Raw genomic sequence first — 23,587 nt, forward strand, 5'->3', positions numbered from 1 at the left:
TTTGGTTTTCAGGCTTCCTTAGTATTTCACTGTGCTCATGCTCAAGTAAATGAAATGGATACTGCGCTTGTAGCTTCATGGCAATTCCAATTATACATTGTAGCTTCTCGAATAGGTTTGTTTATGAACATGTCGCCAATTTAGGCTTATCAGCCTAAAAAATACAGTAATTCATCAATCTTGACGTGCAGGTTCACGCCTGGTTTCTGTCAAATACTGGTAATCACATGAGTGATGCATAATTGTACATGGTATACACAGTAATAAAAGGTTTTATGAATGTTAATGTTACGTTCTATGTAATAGTTTACTTCTTACTGTTTGCATGATGGGGATATCCGATGAGGCCCAGCTTGATGACGTGAGTTGGGTTGTCGGGAGCTCAATTGCCGAAGGATTTCATTTGTTCCAAATGCCGAGTTTCCTCGATATTCCTTGATCTTCGAAGACTCGTATGAATCATTCCGTGCTAATCCATGTATCAAAAACTATTCCTCGCTCGAGAGTTAACCAAGTGCTAATGTCCCAGCTGCATTCAGCAACGGGGGCTAAACCTCTCGGGGCCCGTCACTTCTCCACTCACCCTACCGTGACCATTTGGGGTGGCGAAGCCATCTCGCATTCCTTACGATCCAGTCCTTCCAACTCGGTCTTTGTGGCTCTTCAACCACTGAAGAATGCCGCCGCTGTCAAACGCCACTTTGGCCGATCCGCTTCAAGCTACAAGAACTCCATGTTGATGAGAGATCGCGATCCCAATGACGATCCTGCCGATCACCCGCCCCCCGCTTCATCAGGTGATGGCGCTGCGAACGGAGGCGACGGACACGGACGAAGTGATAACGGCAACAACGGTCATGGTGATGATAAGCCTTCGTCTGGCTCGTTCAATGTGATTGATAATCAACTACAAAAACCATCGGTGCCCGAAGTATATCCCCAAGTGCTGGCCTTACCCATCGCTCGTCGACCACTCTTTCCCGGATTCTATAAAGCCGTCGTCGTGAAAGATCCTAATGTGACGGCCGCTATCAAAGAGTTGCTGAAACGTGGCCAACCTTACGTTGGCGCCTTTTTGCTCAAGGACGAGGATTTGGACGTCGACCGAATTACTAGCATGGACCAAGTTCATCCCGTGGGTGTGTTTGCTCAGATCACCAGTGTATTTCCAGCGAGTGCAGGAAAGGATGGGAACAAGGAGGATGCTGGCTTGACCGCCGTGTTGTATCCCCATCGGAGAATCAAGATGACGAAGCTACTGCCTATGGCGGAGACTGGTCACACCACAGCCTCCGTTGAAGCTGAAGAAGCATTAAGGCCCGAAGAAGACCATGTATCAGAGCAACACAATCCGGCTAAGAAGGAGGAATTACACCCAGAAGAACGTTTAAGCAGTGAATCAGGTGAATAATTTTTTTGGCACCGATTGCAGTGATCAATCGATCTCATAATGCATGTTTTAACTTATGAATATGTGATATCGTTGTATAGTATCTGAAGCTCAAAAGGGAGCAGAAGAAGGTCTTCATGGCGGTGGTGATACGCAATATGCCACTTCATTCTTAGCAAACGATTACGCGGTCTCGGTGGCCAACGTGGAAAATTTGGAGGATCTGCCTTACTCAAAGAAGAGCTCACTTGTGCGTGCTGTCACTTCGGAAATTGTTGCGGTGTTCAAGGATATCGCTTCGCTTAATCCACTTTTCAGAGATCAGATCGCCAGTTTTTCCATGTCGCAATCCGCTGGCAACGTGTTTGAGGAACCCGCCAAATTGGCCGATTTTGCTGCGGCCGTCTCGGCTGGTGAACCACTCGAGTTGCAAGAAGTGCTTGAAACATTGCCCGTGGAGGAGCGTTTGCAAAAGGCGTTGCTCGTCCTGAAAAAGGAATTGATGAATGCCCAATTGCAGAACAAGATTTCCAAGGAAGTCGAAAGCAAGATCGCCAAACGTCAACGCGAATACTATTTGATGGAACAGCTCAAGGGTATCAAGAAGGAGTTGGGATTGGAAAGTGACGGCAAGGATAAACTTGTCGAAGGATTCAAGGAGAAGGCAACGAAACTGGCGATGCCTGAAAGCGTGAAGAAAGTGTTTGACGAGGTAAAATATCACTCGCCCTTGGATAACCTTTTCCACGGACCTGTAGAAAACTGATATTTTTGCATTGCTCAGGAAATCAACAAGTTGGCGCATCTTGAACCGGCCGCTTCTGAATTCAATGTGACGCGTAATTACCTTGACTGGCTTACTCAGGTTCCCTGGGGTCAGCGATCGCGCGAAAACTACAACTTGATTCACGCTAAACGAGTGCTTGACGAAGATCATTATGGATTGAAGGATGTGAAGGATCGTATTCTGGAATTCATCGCTGTCGGCAAACTTCGAGGCTCGGTCGAAGGTAAAATTCTCTGTCTCTCTGGTCCACCTGGTGTGGGTAAGACATCCATTGGTAAAAGTATTGCTCGCGCTTTGGATCGTGAATTTTACCGCTTTTCCGTCGGTGGATTGACGGATGTGGCTGAGATCAAGGGCCATCGTCGTACCTATGTCGGTGCCATGCCAGGCAAAGTGGTTCAAGCGTTGAAGAAGGTGCAAACCGAAAACCCGCTGATTCTCATTGACGAAATTGACAAGGTCGGTCGTGGTCATCAGGGCGATCCTTCATCGGCATTGCTTGAATTGCTGGATCCCGAACAAAATGGCAGCTTCCTGGATCATTACATGGACGTTCCTGTAGACTTGTCCAAGGTGTTGTTTGTGTGTACTGCCAACGTCCTTGACACCATACCCGGCCCATTGCTTGATCGTATGGAAGTGATTCAACTTTCTGGTTACGTCGCGGAAGAAAAGGCCGCCATTGCCTCCAAGTACCTTGCACCGACTGCCAAGGCCGCCGCAGGTTTGGAACATATCAACGTCAATCTCAGTCCTGAAGCGATCGATACGCTGATCAAGAACTACTGTCGCGAAAGCGGAGTGCGTAATCTGAAGAAACAAATCGACAAAGTGTTCCGCAAAGCGGCCTATCAAGTCGTGGAAAAGGTCGGAGAAAGCAAATTCGAGCAACAGGAAGGCGACTCTCCAAAGGTGCTGTCAGCCGACAAACGATCGAATGACCCGGTCACAAACGAAAAAGCGGCTGAACAAGAATCTCCCGAGAAGGAAAAGGGACAAGAAAAGACACATGAAGAACGCAAAGCCCTGGAGGTACCGGAAGATGTCAAGATCGATATCACTCCCGACAACCTGAAAGACTACGTCGGCCCTGCCGTTTTCCAATCCGATAAATTATACGATCAACCACCACCTGGTGTGATTATGGGCTTGGCTTGGACAAGCATGGGTAAGTGTCAATCAGTTGAGCCATCCGCCGATGCGTGCCATATCATGATTCAAACTTTTTTCCATACTCTGCACAGGTGGATCATCCTTATACATTGAGTCGGTTTTGGAATCTTCACTGGGTCCCAAGTCCAGCCCTCACTTGTCAAAGACCGGTCAGCTTGGCGATGTCATGAAAGAATCAACCACTATTGCCTACACTTTTGCCAAATCCTTAATGGCCACGCGTTTCCCTGACAACAAATTCTTTGATAAAGCACGTGTCCATTTGCATTGTCCCGCAGGCGCTGTACCGAAAGATGGTAAGTTTGAAGAAAATTAGTAATGGGGTTTTTGCGAAATGCATAATGGTTGACATGGGTTTTCCATTTGAAAGGACCTTCGGCTGGTGTGACCATGGCGACTTCCTTGATTTCCTTGGCACTGAACAAGGCCGTGAATCCCAATATTGCCATGACAGGTGAACTCACGGTGACAGGCAAGGTGCTTCAAATCGGTGGATTGAAAGAAAAGACCATTGCCGCCAAACGATCCAATGTCAACACCATCTTATTTCCCAAGGATAACCAAGCCGACTGGGAAGAACTGCCGGATCACATCAAGGAAGGTATGACCGGTATCCCGATCAATTACTACGATGAGATCTTCAAGATCTGTTTTGGCGACGTCGATCAAAAGGAAGCCAACGCTTTGTGGAGTGACATGCTCAAGGAAGACGATAAAGATAAAGAAGACAAGAACAAAGATTAAGCAATAATATCTAGAAGCTTATGTATCCACATTCAATTTTTTTTCCTTCTACTACTGCAACGACTTGTCAAAAATAGACCTGTATCTTTATATTTGTTTTTTAGGTATTTCCATCCAACTTGTCCATCACTTTAGAGATGAAGACTTTGATTTTCCCCCATAATCATGACTTTTTCGAATGAGATATCACGATCATGCAGAGGAAAAGTTATATGATACAGGTGGCCAGTGAATGGCAAGCGGGCCAGTAGTGGCAGAATAGTTGCTTTTTCGACCATCACTTTGGGGGACAGAATACATGCGGACGTAAGAAGTAAAAGCACTTTTTAATCAGTAATAAAGAAAGGGCGGACACTCGCAAAAGAGGATATATGTACAGAGAGTGCATAAAAATTCTATGTTATTCATGTTCTATTTTTTCTTTATCCATGGTTGGCCAAGCACAATAGAATTGCTTTCTCAGAGCGAACTACCTGAATCAGCTGCAAGCAAGTCAGAAAACGCACATTATCAAGCATGATTTTTCTCCAAAGAAACTTACCATACTCCACAGTAGTAGGTATATTCTTAGAGTCGGGCTGATAGGCCGAAGAGGAGTTATACGTCTCAGGCGTCGTTTCGGGGAAACTGCCAGGATCCATTTGGGCATCTTCCACTAAGCATTTACCAGGACCGTTGAACCAGTATCGGGCACGGAAATGGTAGTAAGTGATGGAGCAGCCAATGACAAACACAAAGATCACGCTTGCATAATTCATATTGGCTGTTGGAAAAAGATAAAAGCAATGGGTAAGTCAATACTATCTTTTTGGCCATCAACGTGATCCGCTTCTTCAAGCACGGATGTCCTTACCTGCATCAACGGGATTTTGAGTAGGACAAACGAAAAGGACCGAGGTGAAGAGAATCCAGAAACAACTGATAAAATTGATCAAATCGGAAAAGGGCCCAAGATGGAACGGACCCTTTTTGAACGAGTTACGTGCCGTGGTTAAACGAAGGGCGATGGGAATGAAATATGCCATGGACGAAGCAATGGTATTAATCGAAACAATGGCATTGAAAGCGGTGGTATTGACAATATACTGTAAGAAAAAAAAAAAGCAGATTTCTAACATCAGTATTTGCCATCCACAATCAAAGGGTAATCGTAGAGAATGCAATCGAAGGAGGTAAACTTACAAGTAATCCTACTACGACAGCAAAGAGAATATTGCCCCACACGGCATACACGGGGGTCTGGGTAGTCTTGTTGATATAGCAGAGGTATCGACTGAATGGCTAAATGATGGTGAGGCATGAGATAAACGCAATAAACACATGTAAGAAAAAACGGTCCCATCAAGTTAACGTACCATAGCACCATCTCTGGCAAAGGCGTATACCATTCTCGAACTACCAAGAGTAAGAGCGGATCCTGAAAAGAACATGGCCCCCATGATGATGACGGTGAACACAATAGTCCAGGCATATCCAACACCGTCCATAAACACTTGAGTCATTTGAGGACTCATGGTTGTTTGCACAATTTGACGCTGGAAATCCTGAACACAAAAGTTGATGGCTAGCATAAAAGCGAAACCGACAATGGCCGCAGTACCAATAGCGTACAAGATGCCTCGAGGAGCGCTGCGTGCGGCGTCGCGCGTTTCTTCCGACATGTGAGCCGCACTGTCAAATCCAGACAGGGTATATTGAGACTGCAAAAGACCAATGAGAAAGGCGTAGCTGCTGGAAGAGAAGCCGGTATCGTTTTCAAAGTAGGAAAACACCCATTTGGCGTCGGCTTTGTTGGGCGTGAGCACCAAAGCGACAACGATAATCAATAAGGTACCGATCAAATGCCAGTACAAGGAGGCTTGATTAAAGAATCCATTGTACTTGACACTGACAGAATTGATAACACCATGAATAAAGGCAATGACCAAGAACAGTCCATATTGCCAGTAAATACCGGCATCGTAGTCTGGATTCTTGATCGCAATCACCGAAGATAAAAATTGAGCAAGACCAAGATCAGCCGAAGTGATAGCAACTAGGAAAAAAAAAAGGTTAAGCGAAAAAGGGACCATTACTATGCACACAATTTCGTGTGGGGAAGATCACGTACCAGTCTATTAAAAAAAGAGAAATTGAATCATATCCACAGTTTAGTTGATATACTTTTTTTTTCGGTCCATTGATGGGGATGATAAAAACTTACCAAGCCTAGCCAATTACACCATCCCGTAAGCCAGCAAGCGATGGGCACCCATTGGGGAGGGGCCATGCGAGATACCCAAATGTACAAGCCGCCAGTGACCGGATAAGCGGAACAGATCTCTGCCAGAGACAAACCAACAAAAAAGGTGAAAATAGAGACGAGCACCCAGCCCCAGATAATAGCAATGGAACCACCGGACATCATGGCATCACCCCACATCTATTTTGCAAATTTTTTCAACATGAGCATTGAATGTTTCGACTCGATCCAGGCTTAGAATTTTTTGGACTTACTGGGGTAAGACCTGAAAGAATCGAACAACAACCAAAAGCAATGGAGAAGTTGGAGATCGTGGACATGGTTTTATTCATTTCCTAAGAGATCGTGTTGGTTACGCGCGAAACTACCATGGCAGGGCCACTGTGGGGAGGGCTTACCTGTTTATAGCCAAACGAGGCCAAGATCTCCTCTTCAGAGGCATGGGATGACAGGCAAGGTTCGTCTACGTCATTCCACTTTTTCACGTTGCGTTTGAGGATAACCATTCAAAGGTATACGGTTCGACGACAAGAGGATTACGAGTGGCTAAATGGTGGATGATCTGTGGGCACAACCCTGAGTGATGCGATAAAGCTGTTCAAGGAGCAACTATTGCAAAAAGAAAAAAAAAAGATGCACGGACTGGTTTTGGAATAAACAAAAAGGGTCCAACCATGGTGTGTCATTGGTAAAACATTTCATTTGCCGACAGTCCGTCAACCATAACGTTACTGTTGGCATCCAAGACAATCTCTGATCTGCTTCTTTATCTTTCCTACGGTCACACAATTAATCTCTGTGTTACAGAAATCGTACGCTGTAGTATCAATAAGCTCAAGTCAATAGCAGATCGGTAGGCTATCGGATACGACATAACCACATCTTGCACTCTTAAACATCTCGACCTCATCGCCATGATGTCAAATTTTCCACACGATTTTTCTCCGCACGAAACGAACATGTTTCAAGATAAAAAAGTAACGTGGCTTCATCATGACATCCATGTTCGACAATTGTCTCCATTCTTAGCCTGACATCGCTGTGTTACACAATATAGACAAATTTAGGAGAGCCCCTTTCGAGTGACGGGCACCAGGCAATCGAAAATCGCTTTTTTCTTTTGCAAGTGAGCGAAAAGCAACCAAGCTGCAGTGCACTACTATAATTGTTATTATTGTTTGACTAACTTGCCTATTGGATTTTACCTGTAAAGGACAGGCAATTTGAATTTTATTTTGTTCTACAATTACGTTTTAGGCCTTTATTTTTACGAAAACAGGCTTCAGGAACGACAGTTGGGCTATTGTATGTTACTCGCTCGTACTGCAGTCTTTGCGGCAATGCGGTAATGCGCGTAACGGTAAACCAGGTCTACTCAGTTTGCTTATACTTTTTTTCAAGAGCACATCGCATCCGTTAGCACAAGTATGACCGTTTACGACATGCCTGTAATCTCATTAGTTCATAACTTGCCAACTGCTGCCAAGCCAAAAAGTCATACAATGGTCTGCATCAGTGTTACTGTTGTTAAGGTCAGTTATCACATGGTGCATGATACTGCTATATGATGTTGCAGTTGTTATACTCAACTATGAGCATATTATTGGACTATGATACGAATTGAGCAAATGCTCATCGTCTATGGAAAAAGATGTCACAGAAACAAGTTACTATTTTTCGAATGGTACTCATTATCCTAGTCTTCTTGCCTATGATTTGTGCGTTGCCGTTGAGTGTCGGTTGTCAATGTTGAAAGAAACATCCATCCAACAAAGAAATTTCAGGAGAGGACAATCTATGCAATCCCATTAATCAACACGCGGAGCTGCATTCAGTATTTTCCTTCTATTTTTCGAAACAGGAGCATGAAAATCCATAGCCAAAGCAAAAAGATGAAAAATCTGAAAATGTGATTTAAATTAAAAAAGGTGATAAGCTGGTAGAATCAACGTGACAAGATAACAATGTGTCGGAAATGACATGTTCGTGTAGGAAAAGGTTTTTGTGCAAGGCTATGATGTATGATAAATTGAGAGTGATCCATTTACGGTATGAATCTCGTAGGGTGCACGTTTCAGATCATTAGGGCTGTCAATTGGAAAAGCGTGGGGAAAACTGGACTGACACATCGTTAAAGTTGGAGGTCACGAGCTCAGGAAGCCATGCATTTTCCCCTTTTCAGAAAAACGGTAGTCAAATGAAAGCGTGGGAAATTTGGGTTTGGCTGATACATGGGCTCATCAGTTAGATGACGTTCAACCAGCAGGGAAAAACTTCTAAACACGGCTTCTTCTTCGCTTTTATAGCTATGCTTGACTTTGACGAAATTCGTAAGTTTCAGCTTCACTCTCATTCCCAATCGCCATGACAATGACCACTCATTCCACTCTTCTCATTCAGCCGAACAAACTTCTGTCACCACAGTGGCCAGCTTTTGGTCAGGTTTAGTCGGAGGTAAAAAAAATCCGATATACTTCTTCAATATCTATCTATCATGCAATTCCTTGCTCAACCCCTTTCTAGGGCTAGCTGGGCTAGCAGTTGGACATCCTTTTGGTGAGTAAATCACACGAATTCATCCCTGATATCATCATATCCACTCAACTTTTTATATTTTGCTTTTAGATACCGGTAAAGTTGAACGGTGATGCTTTTCACGACTCGTCCCACATGATATAACCGATAGAAAGAAACGCTGCGGCTAATCCAGGACTACACATTTTTCAATATTAGTCAAAGTCAGACTGCAATCGCGCGAATTGGCGGCTCGTTATAAAGGCACGCTCAACTGCTTTGCGGTCATTATACGTCAAGAGAAAGTAGGTGTACAGTGGCCACACTGCGTTTCAAGGACTGATTTTATACCAACCATACTCATCGTACGGTATTGTTTTCCCCATGATACTTGATCCATGCTTTAGGTGCTAGGGCTGTACAAAGGAATGGTGAGTACCACATGGGGTGCGAAATTGTCATTCTCGTATTCATCCAATTTTTTATTTCATAGGCGTCACCAGCAGTAAGAACCCTCATTTGCGATCGGAATGAATGATAAGCATGCGATTAAAAGTATAAAATTACGATAGGCGGGTGTGGCTGGTGTCAACGCTCTTGTGTTTGGTTCCTATACCTGGTTTCTGAATTTGCAAGCAAAATATGCTGGACGACCGTTAAATGGCGACCCTCCACCCCTTCGAGATACTATGATTGCCGGTATGGGGGCTGGAATCCTTACTAGGTAACTGAAGTGATGGAAAGGGAGGCGGTAGAAAACCATTGCTCACACGCACATCGTTGATAGTTTCGTTACCTGCCCCATGGAATTGGCCAAAGTCCAACTGCAGAGTCAAACCTCCAACGTAGGCGAGAAATTTAGAGGACCCATCGACTGCTTGACTCGAATGTATGTCACAGGTGGTTTACGGCAATGTTTCAAGGGGTTGGCTCCGACGACTTTGCGAGAATTAAGCTTTGGACCCTATTTTTGCTCGTATGAATTTATTTGCCGTGCACTCACACCCAAAGATCACCATGGTTCGGTCCATGATATCACCGGTCCCAAGATCATTTTTGCTGGCGGTTGTGCCGGCATTGTCGCTTGGTGTTCCACTTACGGCGCAGGTAAATGGTGCAATGACAACGCCCTTTCCTTCTTTTCATGCACCAACATATACTAATGCACCTGCTCCAAGATGTGGTCAAAACTCGTATACAATCAGAACCAAACCGATACAAAGGAAGCATCGACTGTTTCCGACAATGCTACTTGGAAGAAGGTTACCGTATCTTTTTCAGAGGGTTAACACCGACCATACTAAGAGCCTTTCCCTCCAATGCCGCTACCTTTATGGCTTACAGTTGGACAATGAAGTTATTCACAGCAAAGGAGACTCTCGAACAATGTGACAAAGCCGTGCTATAACTTCTTCACAAATTCTCCATTTTTTGTTACTCGACCCATGTCCGCCTTTCATCTACGCGGACACTTTATACCGTCTTCAATGTCTTTTTTTTCTCAGTTATTTTGGCTTCGTCGCTCGCATTTTCTAATCTTGTTCGTATTTAAACATAATTTCTAGGATGAAGAAAACGGCATTTATTGTACATAGTAAATGAATAAGAATGAAGAAAATGATTGTTAAAAGAACTAGAGTTCCTCGTGTGCCAACTCGGCTTCCAAGTCTGGGGTTTGTGGTGCAAAGAGGAGTTCAGGACCTTTGCGGTAGATGGCCGATAATTTGTCGCCTACAATCTCCAAGGATCCAAGATTGCCACCGTAGATGAAACCAATACCGATATCGATCAACACAATCTTGCCATTGCAACGGGTACGGATACGGCCGTCTCGTTGCACGCTGTGACCAACCACCATACGATCCGCCTACAACAAACAGGTCAACACCAATGTCGTTTCTAACCTGAGTGTAATTTATGAAAGAAACACTCACCTCCAGCATCTTTAAAGCTTCTTCCAACAAGGGACACACTTTGGCTTCGTCTTCAACTGCGTAGGCTCGATACCATGTTGGACCATCACCTCCAAAAATATCATGAGGATCACCCGACTGACCGTTGGTTTCAATAAATTCAGGCATGGCCGCATGAGTTTCGGCATTGATCCAGTCGATACCATGTTTTGCGTATTTTGGATGAAGACCACCGTGAACAAATACGGTGGATCCGACTTTGGCGGTTGTATTCAAGCCAACCAAATAACTTCCAATCGACCCGTCGGGCTTGAATGCGTTAATGCGATCTTGTTTACTGCCAAACTTGCGGATCTCTGGTCTCAGAACATATCGCCAGTCACCAATCAGGTTCATAATTTCATGATTGCCTAGCAAGACAATCACCTGGCCACCCTGTGCTTTGGCTTCAATCTCGAGTTCTTGCATCATTCGGTACAACTCAATTGTGTCCATGCCACGATCCACGATATCGCCCTACATATTATAACTCAGCCTAACTCTTTTTTTTTCACCCAATACCATTTCATTCTTTCCTCTAAAATGGAAAAATCAGTTTCTTACCGTCTGTACAAGTATAGCATCGCCACCGATCCAGTGTCCGTCCAGATCAGTGATATTGGCAAAGTTGAGTGACTTGACGGCATTGATGTAGTCGCCGTGCAGATCACCGATGGCAACAATGCGACGAGGTTCATCGCTCAGTGCTGAAGCCAATACTGTGAATGAAGCAACTATTGACAGCCACAATCCGAAAAAACGCATGGCCCGTGTAAATTAGATCAAAAAAAAAAAAAGAGGGATGGAAGAACCCATGAAGTTACTTGCAGAGGGCTCAAATAGTATTTTTTTTCAATCAGCGCAATCGGAGAATCGATTCGCGCCATCGCATGTTTCCTGCTGAGCGAGTGGCAGCGCAGGCCAAGAAACCTCATAGAAAACGGCCATTCTGCCTAATCCAATCGTCTTTGACTGGAGAAAAATGGATCAAAAAAAGCCTATTACGGTGAAAGTAATTCTATCTAAAGATCTACATGACGTGTATAACAAAAACGGCTTGTTCCCAATTGAGTATCCTTTGGTACACATATCGCACGGTTCAGCTTTAATATGGACGGACGGAACGGCTCATTGCGGAGGCCATTCCCGTTTTAATGAAAAGAGGGATGAAATTCTTCATCGTTATATTTTGGTTGATGAAAGGTTTTTGTCATCCTGGGCGAGAACGGAAAGGTTTCATTATTTGATTTCAAATTTTTACCGTAAAATTATATTACTCTTGTATAGAGGATGTCTAAGCTTTAGGTGGTGCAGGAGAGGGGGATCTGGATCGTCGACCAAAACTTTGGAGAGAAAGACGGCTCAACTTCTTTTCAATGGGACCTGCGGTTTCCTCATCACTCGATGACTGGAGTGTATCTCTCGTGCTTACGTTACTACTGCTGCTGATACGCATGAGTCCACTTAACCGATGTTTTTTCGCTTTATGTTTCTTGTGTTTGCCTTCAGGACGCACCACGACCACCGGTACAGGGGAATGCTGAAGACAATACTTGGATATGCTGCCGAGAAGCATACCTTTAAACTCAGACAATCCTCGTGTCCCCACGATCAAGAGCGACGGCTGGTACATTGCGATCTTTGCATAATTTCCCAATGAATAGCCGTTTTTTCCTTTCCTAGTCCTTCCGTTACTTACCATATGTTGAATGGTTTCTTGCACTTTGCCAAACACAAACTCGATAATTACACTAATCTGAACAGATTGTCAGCCAGATCCAATTTTTTTCCCTTTTGTTTCAGGATCCTAGTTGCAATCGACAAAAGATGAGTGCAATTACCTTTTTATCCGGTGTTGTATTCTTCATTATTTTATCCATAACCTCCGTAGCTTTTTCGCGTGCTTCATGCGCCTCTTGTTCCAGTACACTTTGAACATTCGCTCTTTTGTCTAAATGGCAAGAAGGTCCTGGTTAGTTTTTCTCTTTCCCGGCCGTTGAAAAAAAAAAAAATCGGGCAAAGTATCCGAAGAACGATAACACACCCGTCAAGTCGACAGTGACGACACGCAATACCACTAATTCATCGCCGTCATCCATAATTTCCTATTCGGACAATATAGCATGATGAGTATCAGGAAACATTATGTGAAAAAAAGGACAAGTTATTACTTCGCTTGCCCAAGTAAGAGCATATTCACTGTAGTTGGCTAAATCGGTAGCCACCAGGAATGACCGAGAACGACGATCTTTTTTATAGTTGGGTGTTTTACCCCGCAATGTAAAGGAATAAAGAGGGAGATCCTTGTCGGTCATGGTGTCGAATGACACACCACGAACATATTTGTCGGTGGTGGTGGTGCTCATGGTTTGTGCTGGAAAAAGCGAACAGACTTCCGGCTTGAGCTCAACCTTCCCAGCTGAGACCAATGTGACTGTGACAGTCGAAATTCAGTGAAACATTTCCTGATGGAAAAAGAAAGCAAGCTTGCAACTGACAGCACCTGGAATCCTCATTATTTTTACCAAAAAGCAGAGGTACAATGATTATTCATGCTATTCAGATTCTAAACCATACGCGTAGCTGGTTTTTTTAGAAGACTGAAGAAAATGATATCGATTTGCAAGCATTTTATACAGCCTGGATCATATCCTAGATCATCCCACTTCTTTCTTGTTACACTGCCAATAGACCCGTAAAATAAACCAGATCCTTTTGAAAGGAGCATTATCTGAGGGAACCCAACTTTCATCGTAATAATGAAAGCCTGCTTAACAACTTTAGCATTATTATTTTCCAGTGATTAGCATCGGTAAGCATTATTTTGTAGTTGCTGTTGTGAGCAGCAGCTTTCGTATTAAACGGAAATTAGAAACTCTTTGAGACATGAACCTGTGTGCGTGTTGTGCACAAATCCCAGTCCCAACGACATGATCCCAGTTTTCTTGTTGATAAGCTGGGATCTCCAATTGCATAGAAATATTTTGGCTAATGCATGATGGCGGTGACTCGTGTTTGATGTTGGAAATTTTTTTTTCTCTGAAAACATGTTTACAGTCGAAGCAGTATTTCCAGAGCGGATCATGCAACCACGGATGCACACGGATCGCGCGCTTTGGGCGGAGGCGATAGCGGAAGTTGTCTCCGCCGACGTCTTACCGAGCCGATGATCGCCAATACAGCGTAACACATTTCTTCTGCGCAACCGTTGTCACGATTCTGTTCCATAGCATGTGCACTGTCAATATATTTCGTTGAGAAGGCAAGCTTAGAGAAAATATGCTTCAACTTTTTGCTCCTGTTGGTTTGACCCCGAACAGCACACAAAGAAAAATAAAAAAAATTGATGCTGTGTCACCACAACTTTATTCCGCTCATGCCTCTCTGCAGCAAGGTAATGACTGCAACGAAACGCATCCGCTGGAACTATAACTAGTCTCTCCTGTTCTAGACGATGCGTCCGCGGTTATCTCTTATTTTAGCAATTTGTTTGGCACAAATAACCATGTCTTTGCTTTTTACGCCGACGCCCACCATCAATGTCTCCTTGATGCACTTTTGGATACCAATTAAAAGGCAATACCGAAGATACACCGAATAAGCAATGACAGCAGAGGGGCGGAGGGGAAAGAAACTCCAATTCTAGAAATGCCACTTTTCGGTATCTCATACCGAAAAAAAAAAATGGGCTCCATGGATCGCCCTCCGTGGCACAGCAATAGCTACGCCTTGGATATGAATATTGCAGCATTTTATTCACCAGTTACTGCCATGTTCAATTTTGTTTTAATGAATTTCTCCCCCCCCCCCCAAAGTATTTTCTTTCTGATTTGCTATACGCTTCAAGCTTTCTCACATCCTGTATTGTCGGTATTTAAGCAATTGACATTTTGCGAAATAGGGGGTTGATGTGAATGATCTACCTGATTTGAAAAATAGTGTTTAATCATGTGATATGTCTAACGGAGAGGGCAACGATCAATAGTGCGCTAGGGATGGACATCGATTCCATTTGGACTATTTGTTCTATGTTTTTCCGACGGCACTAAATACTAATTGCATGCATTCAGTTGCTCCATGAACTGATTTTTAAAAAACTATTTTGAAGAAAAAAACGAGTCATTATGAATTTTCAATGGCTTCCACATAAAAAAAACAAACTACATGAAAAAAACAAAGTTTTGGTAAAAAACGGTTTTGCACCTGTAAATAAATCATGCAATCACTCCAGCTTTTTAAAAACTTGCAGATCAAAGCTATCAAATATGCAAGACGAGATCGATCCAAAAAGGTCCAATGGAACAGGCAACCGTTGCAAAAAGCATACAATGAAAATGAACAGAAGCACGCTACTTATTTTCAAGGTCACATTAACCGGTAAATTGGGTAAATCCATATTTTTTAGATTGTGGGCATGATCTATTAACTTTTTTGTCAGAAATGAAAAAAAAAAAAAAATACGGGTGATTTGCGAAAATAGAATCCCCCATCTCAAATTCCACCCTGTTGATTGGCCAAAGTCTTTATGCATGTTCCAAAGGACCGTGCTTCCTTAGGTGCAGCTGATGATTTTGGTCCGTTGCACAGAGAAAAAAAAATTCACAGAAACTGACGAAAGAAAGTCAATTGGAGGCTGAAGAGATGAACACGCGAGAAAAAAAAGATTGATAATGTGAATGACACTGAAAGAGAAAAAGAAAAAAACCACATCATCTTTCAACGAGAACGTAAATGGTCAAGGGAAACACTGGGAATCTGCAGTTGTAATCCGTAAAAAGAAGGCGTATGCACTGTATGTCATTCATGTTGTTGTCAATTACGGCATCGTTATTTTTTGCTCTAGCATTTTGTCCCATTCTTTGACTTAACCTTGTTGGATTCTGTCGTTCATCATAAACTCCTTATCCGTGTGTTACAAACAGTCAGATATCAGGTGTTTAGGGTCTATCATCCTATCTCTCATTTTTTTTTATTTACCTATTTTTTTTTTTTTTTTACTCCTTAGTTTTAGAGTTTGGAGAAACTGATGAACTCGAAGAAATAAAAAATTTTTAAAGTTAATTAACATGATTATTGAAATTTCGGTTTAACCAAGACGACAGTTGAGCCGCCTAATACAACAGGTTTCATTACTGAAAAAAAAGTAACAATGAGGCCAAATGGTTGTTGTCCATCCATCGCTGCAACCTTTTTTTTTTACTGTTTGTGGTTGGAAACGTTTTCAACATGACCTTCGTACTGAAAATGAAAAAAGAAAGACTAAAAAAATACAAAGGAAAAAAAAATTGGATTAGAAGGGGCGGCACGGGAAAGCCGATCCAAATATAAACCGATTTCATCTTCTTTTTCGTTTCCCTTTTTTCTTGACCTTCTTGACCAATTTAATTCTTTTGCCTTTTTATCGCTTGCCTAAATTTTAAGGGTAAAAAAAAAGTAACTCATCACACTGCTTACATCAAGCTTCTCCGCGATGAAGAAAAACAAGTCTTACTCGTTTATACACGTTCATCCCACATCAAATTTTGCTGCCACGCGATCTCGTGCCAATCATCACTTGAAACAATGGTACAAAGCAACCAAAGAAGTTGCCAAGGTAATAAAAAGTTCAAGAAATGCAAAATCATCAACCGATAAATCTATCCATGCTTGTCTTCATTTACACTGGTACGATCAAGTCACTTATACCTCTTTTTTGTTGAATTATTGAATGTAGGAGCACCGCGATCGACTGGTCAATGTTGTTGGAAAGCCAACGCAATGGCTTCGCAGACATCCATCCCAATTCGACGCTTGTTCCACCAAAAGTGCGCCTTCCAAACTTCAGGGTCGCTCTGTCTCCATTAACCCTGACAACTTTTCACTCTCGTCTTCGTGTCAAATCGATTCTCCAACGCTATCTTCGTCCATTAATTCATCCATTTGTTCCACTGACGAATCCCCGCACGATCTCGGCATCGTCACTCTTCCTCCCACACCTCTTTTAACACCGCTTCTCCACAGCCATGATTCTTCAACCGTATATGCTTCTTCTGTGGTGTCGCTTTCTACTTCGTCACCTACCGTGTCTGAATATCCAGCACAGTCTAGCTTGGATTGTGAATGCAACCCAATTTCCATATCCACAACGGATTTATCCCCCATTACCGCAACTTTGCCATCGTCATTGCCTTGTTCTCCTGTATCGTTATCGGACCATGCATGCGTTCCTGCGCCTTGCTCACCTCCTTCACCTTCCCCCTCGTCGGCAGCTGTATCCGCCCGGCCGCACTCGGTGGTCGTCCAGGCTTTGATTCTATGTGCCACGGTTCACGAAATCATTCAGCAAGTTATCCTTACCATGTATATACTCGCTTATATTGCGTTTTTTACAATGTTGCTCCATCTGCTTGTTTCCGTTCCGCTACCGCGGACAACTCCAATGCAACCCGGTTCTCCTCGCCGAATTATCGATTCCACCGAATCACAGACTCACATGGCCCAAAGAGACCCAACGACTATTGCAACCGTGACCAGCGTGAACCATGTTGGAAATCCAAGCCAGAAAACTACCTACTCTACCCATTTCGTCACAAATATTTACGGTATCCAATCGCTCCGTCCTGAGATTCAAGAGTTGTGGAAAACACATAACTTGATCCTTCAAAGAACCTACGGTCAACGCATGCAGCCTTCGAAAAGAGCCACACCCTGTGCACGAACAGTTGCCGTCGAACCTACAGGTCGACATCCGGCTCTCATGAATTTGATTAAAGATGTCCTCAAGTACACCAGTACAAACACCATTTATTCCAGTCAGTTTAAGCACGTTGCTGAGCAACTGAATGCTTACATCGAAACTGTTCCCTCCGAATTGCATCGTTAAAGTGGATGTGGCCCTTTTTTACTGTACTATTTTACTCATTGTCTATTTTCTGTTTCTATTTTCATCACAAGCTTTTCCTGTAAAAATTTCTCACGCTATCCATTCGCTTTTTTCACTCTCACCTCACCCCACCTGTATTTGTTTCTTTTTTTTTTGTTTTCCTGCGCATTCACATCTCATCCAGAATCAGTCTCGATAACTGAAAAACTGCTGCACATACTATGTACTCTACTCTAGTGTCTACTTTTTTTTTCTACCGTGTTCATGCATCGTACATACGCGTCCAAAAGAAATAAACCAAGAAAAAACTCGAATGATACAATATTACTATTATTACAACAACCGTACAAACTATTTTGTATGTTCTTTTTCAAATTCCTTCATGTAATCGATCAGGATATCGACATCCTCTTCCGGTGTTGCATTGTAAATGGAGGCACGGACACCACCTAAGAAAGATTCAAGAAAAGAAAAAGAAAATGAGCCACATGTATATTTACCATAAACAGCATCGTTGATTTTGGATCTTCCTCCCTCCCTCCCTGCCCCTCCCCCAAACTCATCATTGGCTCTGGCGACCTTTTTTTTCCCTTTCCCCCCCCCCTCCTTTTCTCTTCTCCGCATCAGAATTTCCCACTCCTCTCACAAATAAAACGATAATAAGCAACGTACCAACGGAACGATGTCCCTTAAGCTGTACCATATTACGCGCTTCGGCTCCTGCAAGGAATTCTTTCTCCAATGCTTCCGTTAAACGAAAAACAACATTCATTCGGCTTCGACAGCCTGCTTGCACGGGCGAGGTATAAATCTTGCTCTGTTCAATCACGTCGTACAATTTTTTGGCTTTGCGCGCATTGGCCTCCTCGATGCCGCTCAAGCCTCCTTGCTCCAGCAGCCATTCCAAAGTCAACCCCACGATATAGATAGCAAATGTCGGTGGTGTATTGTACATCGAATCGTGCTTGGCCATGGTCGCATAATCCAGCATGAGTGGACGCACCGGACCCAGCGACAAATCCGTCAATAAATCTTTACGAATGATGATAATGGATACACCAGCAGGTCCCAAGTTCTTTTGAGCGCCGCCATAAATAACACCGTGCTTGCTGACATCCATCGGTCGACTCAAGAAATTGCTCGAGATGTCAGCTACCAAGGGCACCGAAGGATCGATTTCCGGTCGTTGGGGGAACTCCACACCGTGAATGGTTTCGTTATCGCAGTAATACACATAAGCCACATTATTTTTTGCGGGATCGGTTAAATTCCACGTGGAAGGGATGCTGCCGAATTGACCAGTCTGCTGCTTTACATCCACCACGCGATTGACATGCACCGGTTGACTCACGGTGGCTGCTAAGCGTTCCGCTTCCACGGCTGCACGAGCGGACCATGTACCGGTGACGAAATAATCCACGACGATCGTTTCTTTTTCTCTACCTAATTTTCTCAGCTCTTCCTGCTTGGCGGCCAACAAGTTATAAAAGACGGCCGCAAACTGTGTTGAAGCTCCACCCTGCATGAACAGAATGTCGTAATTGTCGGGAATGTCCAGCAGCTGACGCAGACTCTCTTTGGTTCGCGCCATGACATTGGCAAACGGTTTGGTACGGTGCGAGATTTCCAGAATGGACATGCCAGTATGATCAAAGTCAAGCAGCTCGTCTTGAGCCTTTTTCAGCACGCTCTGTGGGCTATTGAACGCTTTTTAACTCTGTGTCGTTTTGACTACCCGTTCAAACTGCACGACATATCATTGACTTACATTTTCGCGGGGCCTGCACCAAAATTTAACACACGATTGTTCGACATAATATCAGTTGAAACGGGGAAGAAGAAGAGAAGCTAAAGGGAAACAAATCGATGATCGGTGCAGGTAATGAAAAAGGGTGCAATTTGCATCGATTCCCCGTTCTGTGTGACTGCAGTGTGACACATCCATGTCCCATGCCGATGACACATTTTTTCGAGATTGTGTTTTTGAAGCATCCAATGGGCGATCGAATTTTTTTATTTTTTGAGATGTTGATGACATAAGAAATTAAAAGAACAAAAAATGAAAACCGGCTATGCCTTCTCTAATGCAGGTACGAGATTTGCTTCGATATCATCGACGGAAAGAATTGGTTTCGCTAACCGTCCTTGGGCATATTCCTTTTGGCCACCGCCACCACCTTTAACATGCTTCAACACATGTTTCAAAATCTAAAGCATAGTGCAAATTAGCCAGGAACTTGACAAGATAAGACTTGGAAACAAGACTTACCGAGTTGGCAGTAATTTGACTTGTCAGTTTAGCAGGGACAGAGACAACAATTGTATTGCCATTCAGCAGAATATGGGCTGCCGTGGATTGACTTTCTTTGAGCACGTTGGCTCGTTTTTGCATAAAATTGGCATCCAGTTCGGGGTCAACTAAGTGAAGCCGCACATTCACACCTAGATACATTTATCGTATTAGCAAGTGGAACACGCGCCAATACTGTCTTGTCACATCCACAGCCTACCTTGCAAAGCAGCATCAATCGGATGCTGAATGGCCTCACCGGCAGACGCCAGCTTCTCGGTCATAAAGTCGAGCCGCTTCTGGAGATCTCTGGTTTGCTGCTGGATCTTTTCCAACTTGCCCACCATCTCATCCGTAGAATTCGCCTATCGATGCCACCCAAGGCAACAAGTTAGAAATATTCGAATGCTTCTATTTTGTAGAACTGTCCAACGGACTTACCCTTAGCATTTTCAAGACATTGGGAATAGGAGCAAAGGTCTTTTGATACCATTGAATACTTGAGAGACCTGCCACAGCTTCGATACGTCGTGTACCTAGCAAATCGATCTTTAGATGTTGCACAAAATCATCCCCCATCTATGTTTCTCAACCTGCCGCCACCGAGGTTTCGCTCAAGATCTTGAATGGGTACAATTTGCGGACATTGTCCACATGGGTGCCACCACACAATTCTTTACCAACACCAGGAACATCAATAACGCGAACAACGTCGCCGTATTTTTCCGAAAACGCAGCAATTGCTCCTGCAGATGTGGCTTCCAATAATTTCATGTGCTAATGCCATTTTAAAAAAAGCGGAAATAGGAAAAAAGAAGCCGAGTTTTAGGAAAACTGACATTTCGTTGTACATAGGAGATACCTACCTTGATCGAAGTATAGACACCCGTTAATGCAACTTTGTTTACCCAATCCTCCAGTTCCAAAAGCTGTTCTGCTTTGATCGGCTTTCCATACGTAAAATCGAACCGTAACTTGGAAGGCTCCACAGTAGAACCTAATTGTATAACACGGGAGATGTCTCTTTTGAGCAACATGATGTAATCTTGTCTTGATTTCATCTCCTTGATTTCCATAGACTCACCTGCTTGTACGATGTCTGTGTTTAGAACTGCCCGCAGTCCCGCATTGAGAATATGTGTAGCTGTATGATGGACTTCGGCGCCCTGTCGTCGAGCTAAATCCACTTCGGTCTTGACAATCTTACCCACCTAATTTGCATAATTTATGAACCACCGTTTTATCGGTAATGGCTTCGTTTTTTCACCTTCCGACTGCTTGCTTACCTGAAAATAGGCTTCATCTTTTTGTAATCGTTCTTGGATGGTTTCGCCTTCTGCTGTCTGAGGAGTCAGACGAAGGGCAAGGCAACCTTCGTATGGTTGGACAACGTCAGTCACATTCCACTGACTACCGTTGGCAAGCGTAATATTGCCCTGATCAGGCACTTGACCGCCGCCAAGACCATAGAAGGGACAAGGATCAATGGCTACATTCACTTCCAGCTTTTTGCCCTTCTTTACTATATCCATAGCAATAACTTCTGATTCTTGATGCAGTAAGGCATGGTCATAGCCCGTGAATTGAGGAAGAATGTTCCGGTTTCGCCATTCTACCCGTGATGTTTATCAGCATGCTTTTTTCTTTTATCCAGCGTATTGCTTCTTGTTGACTTACCAGTCCAACGCGTTTTATCTTCGGCACTAAAAGCTTTCCATGATTCTCTGCCCATGGATTTTTGCTTTTCTTGCAATGCTTCGACGGCTTTCCGATGATATAGGATGAGTTGTCATTAAATTTTCATTCAGAGTTTGGCACATAAGACGATATTTACCTTTTAGGTCAACGTTCCATCCTCTCTCCTTGGCAATAATTAGAGTCAAATCGAACGGGAACCCATAGGTATCATATAATTGAAAGGCAATTTCCGCCGGGATGGTTTTGGATTGTTGCAAATTGGGTTGTTCAAAAACGGAATCGAGCAGTGCAATACCACGATCCAACGTAGCAAGGAACGCACTCTCTTCATTCGTGATAATGTTGCAAATAGAGGAAGCGCGCACAGATAACTCGGGATAAGATCCATCCACAAATCCCTGAAGCAATGATGGATATAAATCCGTCAAGAATGGTTCTACATATATATGCATGTTCGTCAGATAGATTCGACCATCAAATCCGAAAAGTGACATACCATTGATACCCAATTGACGTGCTGATCGAAGGGCACGGCGGATGATTCTTCGCAAGACATAACCACGACCAATGTTACTGTTGTAAACGAAGCGCATCAAGTAAGAACCCATCCCATCTAGAATACATGGCGGCCCTTTAAGGTACTCACCTGGGTACTACACCATCGCAGATAAGGAAGCACATTGCACGGAAATGATCGGCAATAATTTTTTCATGCGCGCTAGGATCCTCTGTTTTCAAGCTCTACATGCATCTTGTATATTAGTACTGCGCTATATGGGGAGCAGCACACTGTTGGCCTTACCGCAAGCCCACGTCGATCCATACACTCTCGCACACCGGCAATCAAATCCCGGAATTGGTCAATCTGAAAGTTATTCTTCTTGCCCTGATGAAAAAAGTTCGGTAAGCAATGTAGCCACGGATGCAACGCAAATCTTGACTTTTTTATTACCTGAAGTACGGCCGCCATGCGCTCCAAACCCATACCCGTATCAATGCATGGTTTTGGCAGTTCGGATAGTTGACCTTCGGCATTCCGATAATTTTGCATAAACACTAAATTCCAAATTTCCAGCCATCGATCTTCGCCTAGACTAGCGTCTCTTGTATCCCAAAAGATCTCTGTGCACGGACCGCAAGGGCCTTCACCATCGCCCATGGACCAAAAGTTATCTTCGGGACCGCATTGCACAATCATGTCATCCGTCAAACCCTGCTTTTTCCAGAGTTCATACCCCTCTTGATCACCGGCCAAAATTCTATACGATACGTCAGTCACTTTTGACTAACCCTTTGCTTCTTTTTTTTTTCGGCTCCGGAAAACGATTGCAGTGAGCAGAAAGAAACCAAAAACTTACGTGACTCGTAGCCGATCCACAGGTAATTTGAGTTCGTCCAATAAGAATCGCCAGGCATATCGAATTGCCTCTTCTTTTCCATATTGACCAAAAGAGAAATTGCCCAGCATTTCAAAGAATGTATGGTGACGAGGAGTGTAGCCGACATTGTCGAGATCGTTGTGTTTGCCACCTGCACGCATACACTTTTGAGCACTGGTTGCTGCTCCAAAGGGGGCTGTGTCAGGCTGGCGAAAGTAGTCTTTGAATGGCACCATGCCAGCATTGGTAAAGAGGAGCGATTTATCATTATGCGGTATCAAACTGGCACTCTTGACAATCGTGTGATTCTTATCCTGAAAATACTTCAAGAATCGCGATCGCAACTCGGGCGACGACAACTGTTGTATATTTCTTACGGACAGTTGTCCTGATAACCTTAATAGGTTCGATCGTGGACGCAAACGACTACGAACGTAAAGCAGGCAGCTCTGATGCATGATGACAGCCAATCCTGGGAATGCCAGATCGTCGTTCTTCTGTGTGTCCGACCTTTTTTTTTCCCGCTCACTTGGACAGGGACTCGGTTTTTATGTGC

The 23,587-nt window shown here is 43.7% G+C and overlaps 8 protein-coding genes across 8 annotated transcripts; 3 read left to right on the plus strand and 5 right to left on the minus strand.

Moving 5' to 3' along the window:
- Positions 1-433: 433 nt before the first annotated feature.
- BYT42DRAFT_512292 (ATP-dependent protease La) lies at positions 434-4,315 on the plus strand. Its single transcript, XM_051565168.1, has 5 exons — positions 434-1,403; positions 1,492-2,102; positions 2,175-3,345; positions 3,422-3,646; positions 3,721-4,315. Exons 1-5 carry the CDS (start codon positions 455-457, stop codon positions 4,092-4,094), a joined length of 3,330 nt encoding a protein of 1,109 aa, XP_051425324.1. The 5' UTR covers positions 434-454; the 3' UTR covers positions 4,095-4,315.
- A 612-nt stretch (positions 4,316-4,927) lies between these two features.
- BYT42DRAFT_493513 (amino acid/polyamine transporter I) lies at positions 4,928-6,842 on the minus strand (the record flags this gene model as incomplete). The annotated part of the gene is made up of 5 exons (XM_051564219.1): positions 4,928-5,179; positions 5,277-5,375; positions 5,450-6,129; positions 6,294-6,516; positions 6,735-6,842. The coding sequence occupies 5 exons, from the start codon at positions 6,840-6,842 to the stop codon at positions 4,928-4,930; spliced, it is 1,362 nt and encodes a 453-aa protein (XP_051425325.1).
- A 1,802-nt stretch (positions 6,843-8,644) lies between these two features.
- Positions 8,645-10,258, plus strand: BYT42DRAFT_592793 (mitochondrial carrier domain-containing protein; the record flags this gene model as incomplete). The annotated part of the gene is made up of 8 exons (XM_051570645.1): positions 8,645-8,666; positions 8,737-8,790; positions 8,860-8,892; positions 9,070-9,155; positions 9,258-9,281; positions 9,423-9,574; positions 9,638-9,957; positions 10,029-10,258. The coding sequence occupies 8 exons, from the start codon at positions 8,645-8,647 to the stop codon at positions 10,256-10,258; spliced, it is 921 nt and encodes a 306-aa protein (XP_051425326.1).
- A 225-nt stretch (positions 10,259-10,483) lies between these two features.
- BYT42DRAFT_612326 (Metallo-dependent phosphatase-like protein) lies at positions 10,484-11,567 on the minus strand (the record flags this gene model as incomplete). Its single annotated transcript, XM_051571615.1, has 3 exons — positions 10,484-10,717; positions 10,785-11,279; positions 11,367-11,567. 3 exons carry the CDS (start codon positions 11,565-11,567, stop codon positions 10,484-10,486), a joined length of 930 nt encoding a protein of 309 aa, XP_051425327.1.
- Positions 11,568-11,878: 311 nt separating this feature from the next.
- BYT42DRAFT_563165 (uncharacterized protein) lies at positions 11,879-13,196 on the minus strand. The gene is made up of 5 exons (XM_051567559.1): positions 12,974-13,196; positions 12,847-12,907; positions 12,644-12,753; positions 12,502-12,558; positions 11,879-12,441 (listed from the first exon to the last, which is right to left on the minus strand). The coding sequence occupies exons 1-5, from the start codon at positions 13,166-13,168 to the stop codon at positions 12,097-12,099; spliced, it is 768 nt and encodes a 255-aa protein (XP_051425328.1). The 5' UTR covers positions 13,169-13,196; the 3' UTR covers positions 11,879-12,096.
- Positions 13,197-16,272: 3,076 nt separating this feature from the next.
- BYT42DRAFT_612328 (uncharacterized protein) lies at positions 16,273-17,664 on the plus strand (the record flags this gene model as incomplete). Its single annotated transcript, XM_051571616.1, has 2 exons — positions 16,273-16,395; positions 16,516-17,664. The coding sequence occupies 2 exons, from the start codon at positions 16,273-16,275 to the stop codon at positions 17,662-17,664; spliced, it is 1,272 nt and encodes a 423-aa protein (XP_051425329.1).
- Positions 17,665-17,839: 175 nt separating this feature from the next.
- On the minus strand, positions 17,840-19,661 carry BYT42DRAFT_268882 (phosphoserine aminotransferase). The gene is made up of 3 exons (XM_051562791.1): positions 19,433-19,661; positions 18,337-19,361; positions 17,840-18,113 (listed from the first exon to the last, which is right to left on the minus strand). Exons 1-3 carry the CDS (start codon positions 19,477-19,479, stop codon positions 18,016-18,018), a joined length of 1,170 nt encoding a protein of 389 aa, XP_051425330.1. The 5' UTR covers positions 19,480-19,661; the 3' UTR covers positions 17,840-18,015.
- A 73-nt stretch (positions 19,662-19,734) lies between these two features.
- On the minus strand, positions 19,735-23,489 carry BYT42DRAFT_493852 (alanyl-tRNA synthetase; the record flags this gene model as incomplete). The annotated part of the gene is made up of 14 exons (XM_051564254.1): positions 19,735-19,872; positions 19,934-20,106; positions 20,175-20,319; positions 20,396-20,490; positions 20,548-20,731; positions 20,821-20,951; positions 21,039-21,165; positions 21,241-21,566; positions 21,789-22,088; positions 22,149-22,225; positions 22,299-22,393; positions 22,455-22,538; positions 22,605-22,911; positions 23,011-23,489. The coding sequence occupies 14 exons, from the start codon at positions 23,487-23,489 to the stop codon at positions 19,735-19,737; spliced, it is 2,661 nt and encodes an 886-aa protein (XP_051425331.1).
- Between the last annotated feature and the right edge of the window lie 98 nt (positions 23,490-23,587).

This window comes from Radiomyces spectabilis, assembly GCF_025331425.1.
Source record: "Radiomyces spectabilis strain NRRL 2753 chromosome Unknown BYT42scaffold_4, whole genome shotgun sequence".
Classification (NCBI taxonomy): Eukaryota; Fungi; Mucoromycota; class Mucoromycetes; order Mucorales; family Radiomycetaceae; genus Radiomyces; species Radiomyces spectabilis.

Coding starts and splice junctions, on each gene's coding strand:
- BYT42DRAFT_512292 (XM_051565168.1), top strand. CDS start 455: ATGAATCATTCCGTGCTAATCCATGTATCAAAAACTATTCCTCGCTCG. Junction 3,346..3,421: donor CTTGGCTTGGACAAGCATGG/GTAAGTGTCAAT, acceptor TACTCTGCACAG/GTGGATCATCCTTATACATT. Junction 3,647..3,720: donor AGGCGCTGTACCGAAAGATG/GTAAGTTTGAAG, acceptor TCCATTTGAAAG/GACCTTCGGCTGGTGTGACC.
- BYT42DRAFT_563165 (XM_051567559.1), bottom strand. CDS start 13,168: ATGAGCACCACCACCACCGACAAATATGTTCGTGGTGTGTCATTCGAC. Junction 12,559..12,643: donor ATACAACACCGGATAAAAAG/GTAATTGCACTC, acceptor CAATCTGTTCAG/ATTAGTGTAATTATCGAGTT. Junction 12,442..12,501: donor AAGAAACCATTCAACATATG/GTAAGTAACGGA, acceptor AATTATGCAAAG/ATCGCAATGTACCAGCCGTC.
- BYT42DRAFT_268882 (XM_051562791.1), bottom strand. CDS start 19,479: ATGTCGAACAATCGTGTGTTAAATTTTGGTGCAGGCCCCGCGAAAAT. Junction 19,362..19,432: donor GGTGCAGGCCCCGCGAAAAT/GTAAGTCAATGA, acceptor AGCGTTCAATAG/CCCACAGAGCGTGCTGAAAA. Junction 18,114..18,336: donor TAAGGGACATCGTTCCGTTG/GTACGTTGCTTA, acceptor AATCTTTCTTAG/GTGGTGTCCGTGCCTCCATT.